At 37.9% G+C, this 12,642-nt stretch overlaps 1 protein-coding gene across 4 annotated transcripts in view; it reads right to left on the bottom strand.

Annotated features, from left to right (window-relative positions):
- The window catches only part of LOC116715857 (potassium voltage-gated channel subfamily H member 7-like), a 73,329-nt gene that overhangs the window by 10,993 nt on the left and 49,694 nt on the right, over positions 1–12,642 (bottom strand). For 2 of the 4 annotated variants that reach the window (XM_032556564.1, XM_032556566.1), the window contains 5 exons: positions 11,913–12,338; positions 6,242–6,473; positions 5,994–6,161; positions 5,686–5,885; positions 1,708–1,960 (listed from right to left, as the gene is read on the bottom strand). In XM_032556564.1, coding sequence (XP_032412455.1) covers positions 1,708–1,960; positions 5,686–5,885; positions 5,994–6,161; positions 6,242–6,473; positions 11,913–12,338 — 1,279 coding nt within the window. Of the gene's footprint in view, positions 1–1,707; positions 1,963–5,684; positions 5,886–5,993; positions 6,162–6,241; positions 6,474–11,912; positions 12,339–12,642 lie in introns of all 4 variants that reach the window. The other 2 variants (XM_032556565.1, XM_032556567.1) reach the window with 2 other exon arrangements.

Below are 12,642 nucleotides of genomic sequence, written 5' to 3'. Positions count from 1 at the left end.
TTAAATGTGTTTTCATTAGTTGTTAGCAGCTAAGAGAAAGAAAGATGTTAAAACATCACTCTTTGTCTAAATTCAATTTAATTCAGAAATACTTTATTGATCCCAAAGGAAAATATTAAACATTGTTGTAACTCATTTGATTAAAAAGTTACAAATTAGGTTTTTAAATCCAGAAGAGTTCAGTGGTCATTAAAGCAGATCTATTCAACGCTAGTAAATAATGAGAACTTCATGACATTTTAATACAAACATTGATGGTAATCAGACTTTGTTCAGGTTATTGATCTGTGTTTGTTATAGTGCTAACATGGTGACTCGAGAATATTGCTAGTTTTAGTATCTGAAAACCTTTTTTCTATGCTTGCACTTTGGTAGTGGAAACCGAATTAGAAAACCAGTTTGGGCACTGGAGACATTTCATTACAGCTTCAAACTGGGACTACGTTGTGAGGAGAGAAAACTCGTAAAGTGGAATACACCTGCTGGTTTTATGGGATGAGGGGAAAGGAGAGCAAATGAAAAATGCTCTAATTATATCTGGAAGATGTCGATAGCAATTTATGCTTCGGCTGCAGCTGTGGTCATGCTTGGCATCCCAACACAGAGACAATCTCACACACACATAAAAAAAAATCTCTCTAACCCTTTTATCTTCTGTCATTTTACTTTCATCATCATTTCTTCTTCATCCTACCTTCTATTTTTATCCGTCTCTATCTGCAGCCTGGCTCTTTTTTTTCCCTCCATTAGCAAACACACCGAATTTCCTGTTACTTTCATTCCATTATGTGTCCGCCCCCTCTTTTTTCTGTTCACTTCATCTTGGGAAACTTTACACAAAACAGCAGCGAACCCAGTCGTATCGCAGTGCAACATAGCCATCTGCACTTAGTGCTAAAAAGAAGGGAGTTCAAAGCTAAGCAGCCTGCACTGATGGGATCGTCAATTTGTGCTTCTTTTGATGTGTCACAGTGACTCATTAACAAAGCTAATTAAAAACCATGTGCATTTCTACTTTAATTTTTTAATTATGAGTCTGTCTGTGTGGGTGATGCCACTATAACCAATGATTCAGTTGCAGCAACCACACTTTAGAACTAATGCAGAGTCATCACGATGGGAAGAAGTAGAGAAATGGCGAGTTAGGTAAGCTGTATAGGTAACGGGTTGTACAGGATTTGATTTATTGGTGCACAACTTTACAGTTTTTTGGAAAGATTTTGTAAATTGTGTATTTATTTCCTTTTCTTTCACAATTATACACCAAACATACACAAAAACCCAGAAAAATACTCAAAACAAACTGAGCAGTTGGTTTATTTAAGATATGAAATGCTATTGGTGTTTTTTCAAGTTACGTGGAACTAGTAATTAGTTACTAGCTACTTCTTCAAGAAAACAATCCAGTTACTTTACTGATTACTTATTTGAAAGAGTAATTTTTGTGTTTTGAATAGACATAAAATTAAACAATGGAGGAAAAAAAATACAATTGTTGACTTTTAAAACACAGAAAATTTCCAAAAGTCAAACGTTTTCCACTTGTGAAATTCTGAAATCCCGTGATTTTTCTAGAAAATTCCGATTTTCGGGAGGACCTTCACCGTTTATTTTCTGTCTACAAAGGCACTGATACTCTGTCATACATCACTGACTGGTCGTCATTAAAAAGAGCTGCTGGGGTTTAAAGATAAAGCAGCAACTCACCTAGAATGGCCACCACAATGTCATCTTTCAGGATCTCGATGGAGCCGCGTGACACAAAGTAGAGCGCCGTGAGCACGTCTCCACTGTGGACCAGCGTGTCTCCGGGAGGTGCGTGGGTGGTCTTAAACCTCATGGCCAGGGCGCGGAGGCAGCCCTTGGTGGCCCCACGGAACGCCTTGCACCCCTGGAGGAGGCTCTTGTTCAGGTGGAGGCAAATATCCGCCTGCAGGCACTCTGGGAAGCCCTTCAGCACCTGGGAAGGAGTTAAAGGTCAAAGAACGTGTGAATCGCTGTGGAAGTGTTTTCAAACTGCGACTTTCTTGTGTGATTTTTGTTCAGGTTGATGTTTGCGTGTCAATTTGAAAGGTTTTTCCAGAGAAATGTGTTACAGTTGCCACGTGTGTTTTTCCCTTCTTCTCAAAACCTAAACCGCACAATTAAAAAAACCCAAAAAACTAAACAAAACAACAAAAAAAACAACACAAGCTCCTTCAGAGTTTTTAGAAAACTTTAGAGCGGACAAGACAGAACATTCATAGATTCATCTAAATGACAGCAGAAATCAGGAGCACAGACAGAATAATGTTCTCTATTTGAAAGTTAAATCTTAAGATGTACATGAAAAAAACTAACATTTGAACTTCTCCATATTTTATCAAATTGCACACCCAAACATAGTGTATTTTATAATGGATTTTATGCGACAATCAAGGCAATGAATAAATGTGAAGTGAACTTGTTTCTTTTCGTTTATTTGTTATCTTCTCAAATGCAAATATGTAAGATTCTGGTCAGGCCTCACGAAAGAATACTACAACGGCGTATCAGGACCACTGTAGATAAAAAAATAATAATTAATACATTTTCATCAAAAATCTCTGAAGTTTTCAAAAAAAGACAAGGAAATTTCAAAGTTTGTAAAGTTGGAACAATTCCTACTTTTGAAACTCAGAAAATTCCCACAGGCCTATATTTTTTTTTTGACTTTTCAAACTTCTCAAAAATTTCTGGGATTAATACCAAAATCAGAGGCAAAATTTAGACTTTTCAAATTCAGAAATGTCCACATTTTTTTCATAAAGTTTCTGAAATTAATATCAAAATTCCTGTCTGTTTTGGTGGAAAATTACAAGAAAGTCTACAATGGCACTGATATGCTGCTGTAGAACACAGTACAATCTTGCCATTTATTTCTAAAAACATATTATTTTAGTCTCTAGAGTCAGTCCCAAAAAGCTGGTAGATGTAGTTCTACAAAGTACTTACTTTGTGTTGGTGTAGCACAAAAATCCAAACAATACATTTGTGTCTGCAATGTAATAAAATTAGAACAGATTCAAAGAGTATTAAAAAAATCACAAATCTTCTTAAAAATTCTTCTTAGGAGGTTAGCCTGTAAATACAGCAGTTTTAGTTTAAATAATATATTTTTTTTGCTTTTACTTTTTTACATGGATTACTGAAAGTCAGTAACTTATAGTACACTTACCATTTAAAGACAAAACTACAGAGAACACAAAACAACTGATATGCCTCGGACAGCTTGAGCTGACAGTAAATAAGCACCATGTGATCAGACACTGGAAGGCAAAGAAAAAAAAACTTCTTGGGGACACGTAAGTGACGGTTCAAATGAGTAAACACAATTCTTCTCTCTGTTGTTTTCACATCTAAAATTCAATGTGCCGGTAAGACGAGTAGCGCAAAAGAAATGTTGCCTGAACTGATTTTCTGGCTCTAACAAACCTTTTGTTGCTCCTTACCAAAAAAATATGTATTTAAAAAAAATAGCTTTGGATTTGAAAAAGAAAGACTGAACATTTGGCAAACGCAGGTGCCACCACAGCGTCTACAGCCAAGTGTCCCACAGTGGGAGGGAAACCTGGCAGTGGAAGGCGAGGCAGTGCCCACTCTTCTAGGCATGACTCACACCGTCTCTGATATCCAATGAATATCATGGGGTTGTGTATGGATACACAGACTTCATGCAGAAAGCACCTCCTTCAGGCTACATGCAAGCCTATCAGTGATAGACTTATTAGTTGGCCTATTTAAGACAATTACTGTCATGGGTGTTTTGTTTTTTTTTTTTTAAACAAAGACATGCATTTAGCAGATGTTCTAAACAGTGAATTTACAGTGTAAGCTGTGTTTCGACTATTTCCTACCCAGAACCTCTCTCTCTCAGAACTACTTAAAACCTGCAGCTCTAATCATCTGAAAAGATGGATCACCTTTTCAGTAACACCAATAATGGATTAAACTAAAACATAATTAAATGTAGCTAACAGATGTTTATGAAAAGGATAACTAGTTATAACACAAATAACAACAACAATGTTTTACAGCCGTGGAACTATAATCAAAAGCTCTCCAACGGTGGCTACAACCTATAGCATGTGTGAAATCACTGCTAACTTTGTAGAAAATAGATTTCCAATTAATTTTACAGATATTAACTTTTGATCCTTAACAAATTAAGCAGAAAAATGTGCGTCTCCATGTAAAGACTGACTCTGACACACTTAAACTCCTATTAATATCCAATCCTAAGCGGGTTGAGATGATTTTATCTGCATCTCAAAATATGCAGATAAAACATTATACTATTATATAGTTTAAAACCTTAAAATATAGCTTTGATCACCGACTAATTTATTCCTGCAGCCATTAAAATTTGTCTTAGTTAAATATTAAAAATTACTATAAATTATCGGTGTCCCGATCCAATACTGCTATTGCAGCATTGAGCATCAGCTGATACAAATATTGACCCGATACAATATTGGCATAAATCATATATACTCTTATTACTTATTTTGTAGTGTGAAATGTTAGAAAAGGCTTCATCAAGTGATATTACTCAGAGCAGAATATGTTTGAGAACAACAGACCCATTTATTATTAATCAACGGGTCTGCATGGAGGACACAAGCACTGCTGGTTAAAAAAGATGGGGAGGACTAAAACCTGGAGTGGAGTGCTTCTAACGGCCTGCTTATGTCGGAGATTTCAAATACAGGCTGATGCAGGGGTGGGCAATCCTGGTCCTCGAGGGCAGGTGTCCTGCAACTCTTAGATGTTTCCCTGGTCCAACATACTTGAATCCAACAGCTGAATCACCTCCTAAGTGCAGTCAAGTTCTCCAGAGTCCTGCTAATGACCTCATTATTTGACTCAGGCGTGTTGAAGTAAAGATACATCTAAAAGTTGCAGGAGACCTGCCCTCGAGGCCTGGAGTTGCCCACCCCTGGTTTAGGGTAACATCACAAGCCCCGCCTACTTACAAGGACCGTTTCATCAGAAAAACTACCAGCCTGGTAAGCTGTTTGGTTCCTTGAAAAATGCAGAAATTCTTGCCAGGGTATTTATAGTCGAAAGACACCTTTAGTTATGTGACTGAAGTGACAAAAATATGGCTTTTAGTAACGTGCATATCTGGGGCAACAATGAAAAATACAATAAATTAAACATAAAAAAAAATACAAAAATACTCGAAGCATTCCACTACAACTGTGATACACAGAAGATCTACTACTGAAGGACAGAGAAAAACATGAGGTGAGTTAGCACATGTACCTCCTGCTCTTACCAGAGTGGTGGGGTCAATCCATTTGACATGGCAGACATGGAAAAAACAAACTTGTATAAGTACCGTGAGCATCATCATGATAAGTAAAGCCGAGTTACTGCCTGCATCCAAAGTTTTGTTTCAACTGTGGCTATGACTGAACATTCAGTGGTATAACAAATGAAAACATTATACTATGCCAATGACATAGCAAGGGAGCATCACACTGATTTGGTAAGAGCACTGTTCAGGACAGGCTAGTTGACATTCAGCAAAAATTGGGTTCAAAACATCCAACTCACAAATGAAACTGGAGGAGAGAGAGAAGGAACAATGGGAAGCAAAAACAAACTCTTTGTACTTCTCTTTGTACTAAACATAATAAACCAAAACACTCCAACTCCTACCATATTCATGTCGATGCCATTGGTGTATGTCCACGCGTGTTGGAAATACTCCTCCAGCCTCTGTCTGAGCGGGTTGGGGATCTGATGGAAGCGGATGAATTCTTTGACTCGTAGCATTTGGAGGTGATACCGGGCCGTGCCAGAGTACAACCTCTGGATGATGGCAGACACATTCCCAAAGATGCTGGCGTACATTAGAGCTGGCAAACAAACCCAAAGTTCAGTGATAAATACCGGCAGGTGCATACACTGAGGGTTGAATACTTAAGTGAATAAATGAAACTTTAGGGAGAAGCATGGTAACTTACATCCAATGAGCATGACACAGATGGAAAAGATCTTCTCAGAGTTGGTATTGGGGGAGACGTTCCCAAAGCCCACACTGGTCAGACTACTGAAGGTGAAGTAAAGAGCTGTGACGTACTTATCTTTGATGGAAGGGCCTGAGCTGGGGTCACTGTAGTTATATTTCTTTCCTTAAGGGGAATAACATCGAGATTTTTTATTAGATTGTGCATTTTAACTGTGTGGTGAAGGTTGTATTACCAGAAAGTACCTATTGACACGCCAAGATTGTCCAGCCAGCCGATCTTATGCTCCAGGTAAGGCTTTTCCACGTTGCCAATTGCATACCAGATGCAGGCCAACCAGTGGGCGATTAGGGCAAATATACACATGAGCAGCATAAGAACAGCGGCACCGTACTCTGAGTAGCGGTCCAGCTTACGAGCAACTCGCACCAGGCGTAGCAAACGGGCCGTCTTTAGCAGGCCGATCAGAGTGGTGGTCTAGAAAAAACAAAACAAAAGAGTCTCAGACATGGAAAAATGATCAAAAAGTTGATGTTTTCCCTTTTATTGTGTGGTTGTATTGTCTTAATTCCTTTACACACCCTAGTTTGCTGTGCAACTAGAAGAATTTTTGCTGATGCTACATTTTTACTTTTGGCTGTGACGTGCACCCATAGCGAATAAGGTGATCTACAACCAGAAGCAGCTGATTAACATTGCAAAAGCTGAAATAATATCTCAACTGTAGCCACAAATCCCAGATGAGTTGAGAGAGACGAAGGAAGCTTAAACCATCTCTTCCATCAATCATAATGGGCAATGTGAGATAGCTGGCTAGAAATTTGGATGAACTCCGAGCCCTATCAGGTCACAGAGTATCAGGAAAGCAGTATTATATGTTTGGCTATCGGACAGGAACCAACATCAATATCCCAGGGCTTCTTGACTATACAAGCAGACAGAAATTTAAATAGGAGAGGGAAAATAAAAGGAGGTGGAGTAGCATGAACCACAGGAGACAATGGTGCAACGAACAACTCTTCATAAAATCAAATAAATTATGGACAACCCTGAGTGTCCTCTTCATGAGATTGTGAGTCACAGAGTGACTTCAGTTGCTGTATAGCTGATGTATTATAGCATATAGCATTTATAGCATTTTATATTTCAGAATGATTTAACAAACCGTCATGGTCTTTAAATAGCCCGGATGTAAACAGAGGTACATCTAAAAATAGAATACAAGGAAATAGTAAAATATTTTTTGGAACTCACTTCATAAAGTAGAACTCATTGTATAAATCCTTCGCACAGAAAAATATTCTGTTCTATTATTTCTTATAATTTTAATGATTATTGCTTATAGATAATGAAAACTCTACATTTTAGTGTCTCGGAAAATTTGAATATTACACAAGTTCAACAAAAAAGGGATATATTGCACAGAAATGTCAGGTTTCTGCTCATTTCTATTCACTCAATACTTGGTTGGTCCTCATTTTGCATGAATCTTATTTATAAATGTTACATAATGGCCATATTATGGCCTGCATAGGGGGAAGACTGCTGACTTGACAGAAGTGCATAATCATTCAAATGATAAGAAAGGCCTGAAATATTTCACTCTATGTGCAACAGATCTATACAAGTTTAACTTTTTTGAAATTAGTGACAAAAACTATTGAACTTTTTCAGAATATAATTTTTTAGATGTACCTCTGATGTACCTTCATATTTGCTAGGCTTTCCTTTCTACAGAACCTATGTGGTTGCGTGGGTGAACATGCCGGGTCACATTGCACTAAATTATCTACTTTGGATCTATTATCACATCAAACTGACCGTAAATATTTAGACTTGAGATGTCCACTACAGATAAACTTATCCTAATGTGTCTTTCTTTATGTTTGATTTTTCAAAATCCAGTTGCTAGTGTTATATTACCTGATGTTTTATTATTGCTTCTTAGTAGTGTGGCCATTTTACAATTTCAAAGTGGTTTATCAAAATTCAGCTGCACAAGGCACTAACATGTTATCTACAGACAGATTTCCATCTTTATAACTTTCCGTTGTCTTTTTGTAAACAGTGTACAGCCTCGATATCTCTCCTACAACACCAACAAGTCTCTGAACATTTGAAGGCATTTCTTTGAAGTATATAAATTTTTCTAATTGTGGGCTTTGACTCAAAAAAAGGACACTAATGGCACTAAATATTTATTTAGAAAAATCCAATAAAATACCTTTATGTTTGTGGTTGTAATGTGACAAAGTTAAAGGAATGTGTGCACTTTTGCAAAGTGAGAGGAGATAAATGGGAATTGCTTGCTTTTATTGCAGCATTTCTGTTTGTGGATGTCCTGCTCTGTAAGCTCATGCTTCAGAATATCTAAGCCTGGTTAAATAACAGATAATGTGAACAAAGTGGAGTAGGTTGGGAGGGAGGGCATACAGTACAGTTATGACACTCGTCCCAATCCATTAGTGTCATGCAGTTGCAAACACAAAAAGAAAGAAAGCTAATTGTTCTACCACTCCTTATCACGCCTGACAATTACACTAATATCCTGGGGGAAATCAGTAATCCACCGTCTCCGACAGTAGCAGGGCTTCTTCACATCTATGTTTGTTTAATTACACCTCATGCGCATGCAAGAGTAAATATGACAGATTATTGCAAAAGATTAAAGTAGCCAGTATTATAAATGGATGGTTGAATTTCTGTTGGTTATGAGCAATGGAGTGTTTTTTCTGATGGGTCCATTACAGGACCTGCAGCCGACCAATCTCACCCGGAAATCCCCTCCGTCATCCACTGCATTGCATTCTGCCAGTAGAATCTGCCCTTGGTGCTGACAACTCACTGAGCAGCGAATGAGTCATATAGAAACAGATGAGGCCTAAATTATCTAGTGCACATTATCTGTGAACATGCACCGCCTTAGGTGTAGCGCAGCTGACGGAGTGACCTGGACAGAAGACACAGCGCTCATCCACTACATGCAGAGTGTTGGCTGAGAACCTACGAGTGTGGTAACTGAAAATCATGTAGGATTTAAGACCAAATCTAATTAGAATAGGAGAAAATGGAGTACAAATATTTGAAAACCAAGGTTTATTGACTTCTTGTTTGTCAAGATTGACTGAAGCTTGTGGTTTCTGCCTACCAGCGTTACAAATGACTGGTGTGACTCTGAGTTGAGCATTCAAATCATCAAGCATTGTGGTGGCAGCATCTTGCAAAATGACATCAGTTTAGTTACCAGATCATCTCCCTGACATCCGGTTTCACTTTGTTATTTTAACTTTTATAATGCTGCTTCCTGCAACACCCTGAATGGAAATTAGACTCATGTAATGCTCTTAATGACCAAGCATCATCTTATCTCAGAGGCATTATAAAACCATCGTACCCCAACAGAGCATATCGCTCTCAGGGAGCTAGCATAATTTTGTTTCCTCTCAATTTCTAAAGGTAGAGAGGAAGCAACCTGATCTGCCAATAAAATATATAATAACTACTTTGATCCACAGTTGGATATGATGATCTTTCACATAAAGTCCAATCATGTTCTACTTAGAGGCTTCCTGTCTCATGCTATGCAGTGATGTTCACATTGTCTATAGAGTGACTTGTCAAAAATACTTACAGTAAAGAGGTTGTAATGTTAAAGTTAGTCAGTGAAGTCTGATGTTTTCACAAATCAATGATTAGCTTTAGTTTTTCAGTCATTTTAGGTTTCTGCTTATTCAGAGACGGTACAGAGAAGACACCGTCTATACAAATGAATCTGTTTATATTGAAAACATGACAATGGATCAGGAGGTGGCATTGATAGGGAAATAAGGGACGGATGCCGGTGAGTCCTGTAGGGAAATTTATCACCACAAAATTTATTTTCCAATCTGCCAGCCTGCAATGCTAAAAGCCTTTTTTAGACCATCAAAGTTAGAAGACGCTTCAAATTATCCTGTCATAGCTGAGCAATAAAACCAAAAACACACGAGTCACATGTCACGTGTTGTTTCCAGGCAACAAAAGGTGCATAAAATGTCTAAATATATTTCAGGCTGCTATAAAAAAAGCTGAAAAGCAACATCTTCATGGATGTGCTATTTTTAGCTCCTGCTGGTGATTGGAGGAGCTAAAAATACATCCCGTCTTGTCATTCTCTGCATTTTGACAGTGTGCTTAGAACACAACGGGAACACACATTCTGTCACTCCCCAAGTCATTCAGCAGCATCATGCCAGTTGTCGGGTTTTTTTCCAACACCTTTCACTCACTCCGGGCCCCTAGCTATGGACTCCCGCCAAGGATCACATAGCTAATTGCAAATTATGACCGAGAATCAAATGGTTGACATTTTGTTCTACAAGCAGCAATCGCAATGTGTTCTGTGCTTGAGGGTGAGCCAAAATACGTGCAGGAGAATCTGGCATCTTAATTAAACGCCTTATTTTTGCCTTGACTTGAAAATATGAGCAAGAGATTAAAAAACATACTCTTATGTTTAAGGCTGAAGTTCATGTGTTTTTCTACAAGATAACACTGTGGGATTCTTTATGTGGTTAAAAAATATGAACTTCCATGGCTAATTAGCTAAGAAAGTTAGCCGCAACACTGAACATCACATCAGTTAAAGCTAAATCTTATGTTGTCTTAAATCTACTTAGACCACTTTTTGTTGGGCAACTTCCACAGGCCTAGTCAAAACATCGTGTCCTGGGCTGGTCGTTGACTGTCAAAACAGAGAAGTTCCTCTCATATGAATTTTATTTTTCTAATTTAGAAAAACAGAAAAGCTTTGAGTAACTTAGGATTTTATCACAACTTTTAATATTGTTTGTGGCGTAAAAAGGTGTCTTTTTATTGTTTTTTTTTTTTTTAGAAAGATAGTAATGTAAAAACATTAATGACATTATCTGCAAAGACATAGCTAAGGCTAAAATGAATGATTACAGTGTCTAAAGTGTTCTTGCCTAAAAATATATATATAATCAGTTAAATATGTCAATCAAATAAATTTTTTTTAATTCTGTTTTTCATTTCTGTTACTGTTCTGTCCATCTTTTGCCATCACAGCTTAAATTTTACACTTGTGGCACCAATAAAGGATTATTTTATCTCTGACTGTTATTAATATTCTATTACTAATAAATATTAATAATACAATATTGTATTTCTAATTACTTTTAAGAACACAATATTGAGGTAAATTAAGCGAAATGTTGATATAATTTTCAGGTTAAGTGGCTCAGAACAATGAATTCATGCCTTTTCCAGTTGATATGCCAGAACCTTAACACTCTTAATTGCTCTCTGACAGTCAGATAATTTGCTAACTCATCCCCCTCAGACGTTCATGAGCAGAATAGTTTCTCTACTGCAGAGTTGCCAGCAGAAGACAGAAACCTTTTAACTGATTTCTTTGAGGCTCTGCTGTCTGACTCTTGAAAAATATCAGAGGGAAGCAGATTTGACAGCTGAGTGTCAGATTGATTTAGGAGGCTAACTGCTTAAGATTACAGCTCAAAGCTATCGATGTCACAATGAACGGCTCACGAACCAGGATACATGCAGGAGACGTAGAAACGTTTGGTCGTCGGTTTAGGCCAAAGGTTAATGTGGACTCCCTTTTCAATGCCTTTTGTGAGCCTGTATAATCCGGTTAACAATTAATCGATCGATAAATTAGTTTACTTTCCTTAATTAATCGATTCATCACGATCAATCCCATTAATCGTTTCAGTCCTGCTGTGTTTGTAACATCTGTTAATGTGGGTTGTGCTATCATTAATAGATACATCAACTCAGTAAAGGTCATAAGAACTGTGGTTGAGAAAATTGCTGTAAAAATGTAGCGAAAAAAAACCCAAAACAAAATCAGCGTAATCTCTGGTTGTTTACTAACCAGCCTCTCTCTGCTCTCACCTCATCCGATCCTGAGCCAAAGATGAGCAGGTCGAATGGGATGGCCGCTACCATGTCTATGAGGAACCAGCCTTTAAAGTAATGGATGGCGATCTTGGCCGGATGGCTCACCACTTCCTCGTTGGCGTTGACATAAGTGGTTCTGAAGTTTATTAGAATGTCCACGATGAACATAATGTCCACTATGAGATCGACCACGTTCAGCGGAGAACAGGAGTAGCCGCACACCCGTCGTTTCTGCTCCTCCAGGTCATTGAGGAGAAAGGCAGCAGAGTAGGGGGTGAAAATGGCGGTGTAGATGACCAGCAGCAGGATGAGCCAGTCCCACACTGCTTTGAAGGGGCTGTAATGGAGGATGGTCCATTTGTCTATGCGTGGAGTCTGGAGCTTATACTCAGGCAGCACATCTGCACCCAGAGACAGAACCTGAGGAGAAACAATCATTTATCAATTTGCTGCAATGATTTCTTATTAGAGTAAATCATTTGCACCAGAGTTTCCACTAATATAACAAAAAATAAAAATGGCTGACAAGTAACTGCAAGAGTTTGGACAGAAAAATAAAAGGTTAAGACATTTCTTCCTGAGGAAGCTCACGGTGCAGTATAAATGCAAATTAAAAATTATCTGGCAAGAAAAATATTCTAGGCATGATGTCGCTTATATAAATAATCTGTTAAGCAAAACATAAAAAAATGCTACGAGTGAGGCGGCTGCAGCTGAAATGTTA

This window comes from Xiphophorus hellerii, chromosome 24 (assembly GCF_003331165.1).
Source record: "Xiphophorus hellerii strain 12219 chromosome 24, Xiphophorus_hellerii-4.1, whole genome shotgun sequence".
NCBI lineage: Eukaryota > Metazoa > Chordata > Actinopteri > Cyprinodontiformes > Poeciliidae > Xiphophorus > Xiphophorus hellerii.
This window is presented reverse-complemented; position numbering and strand designations above follow the sequence as displayed.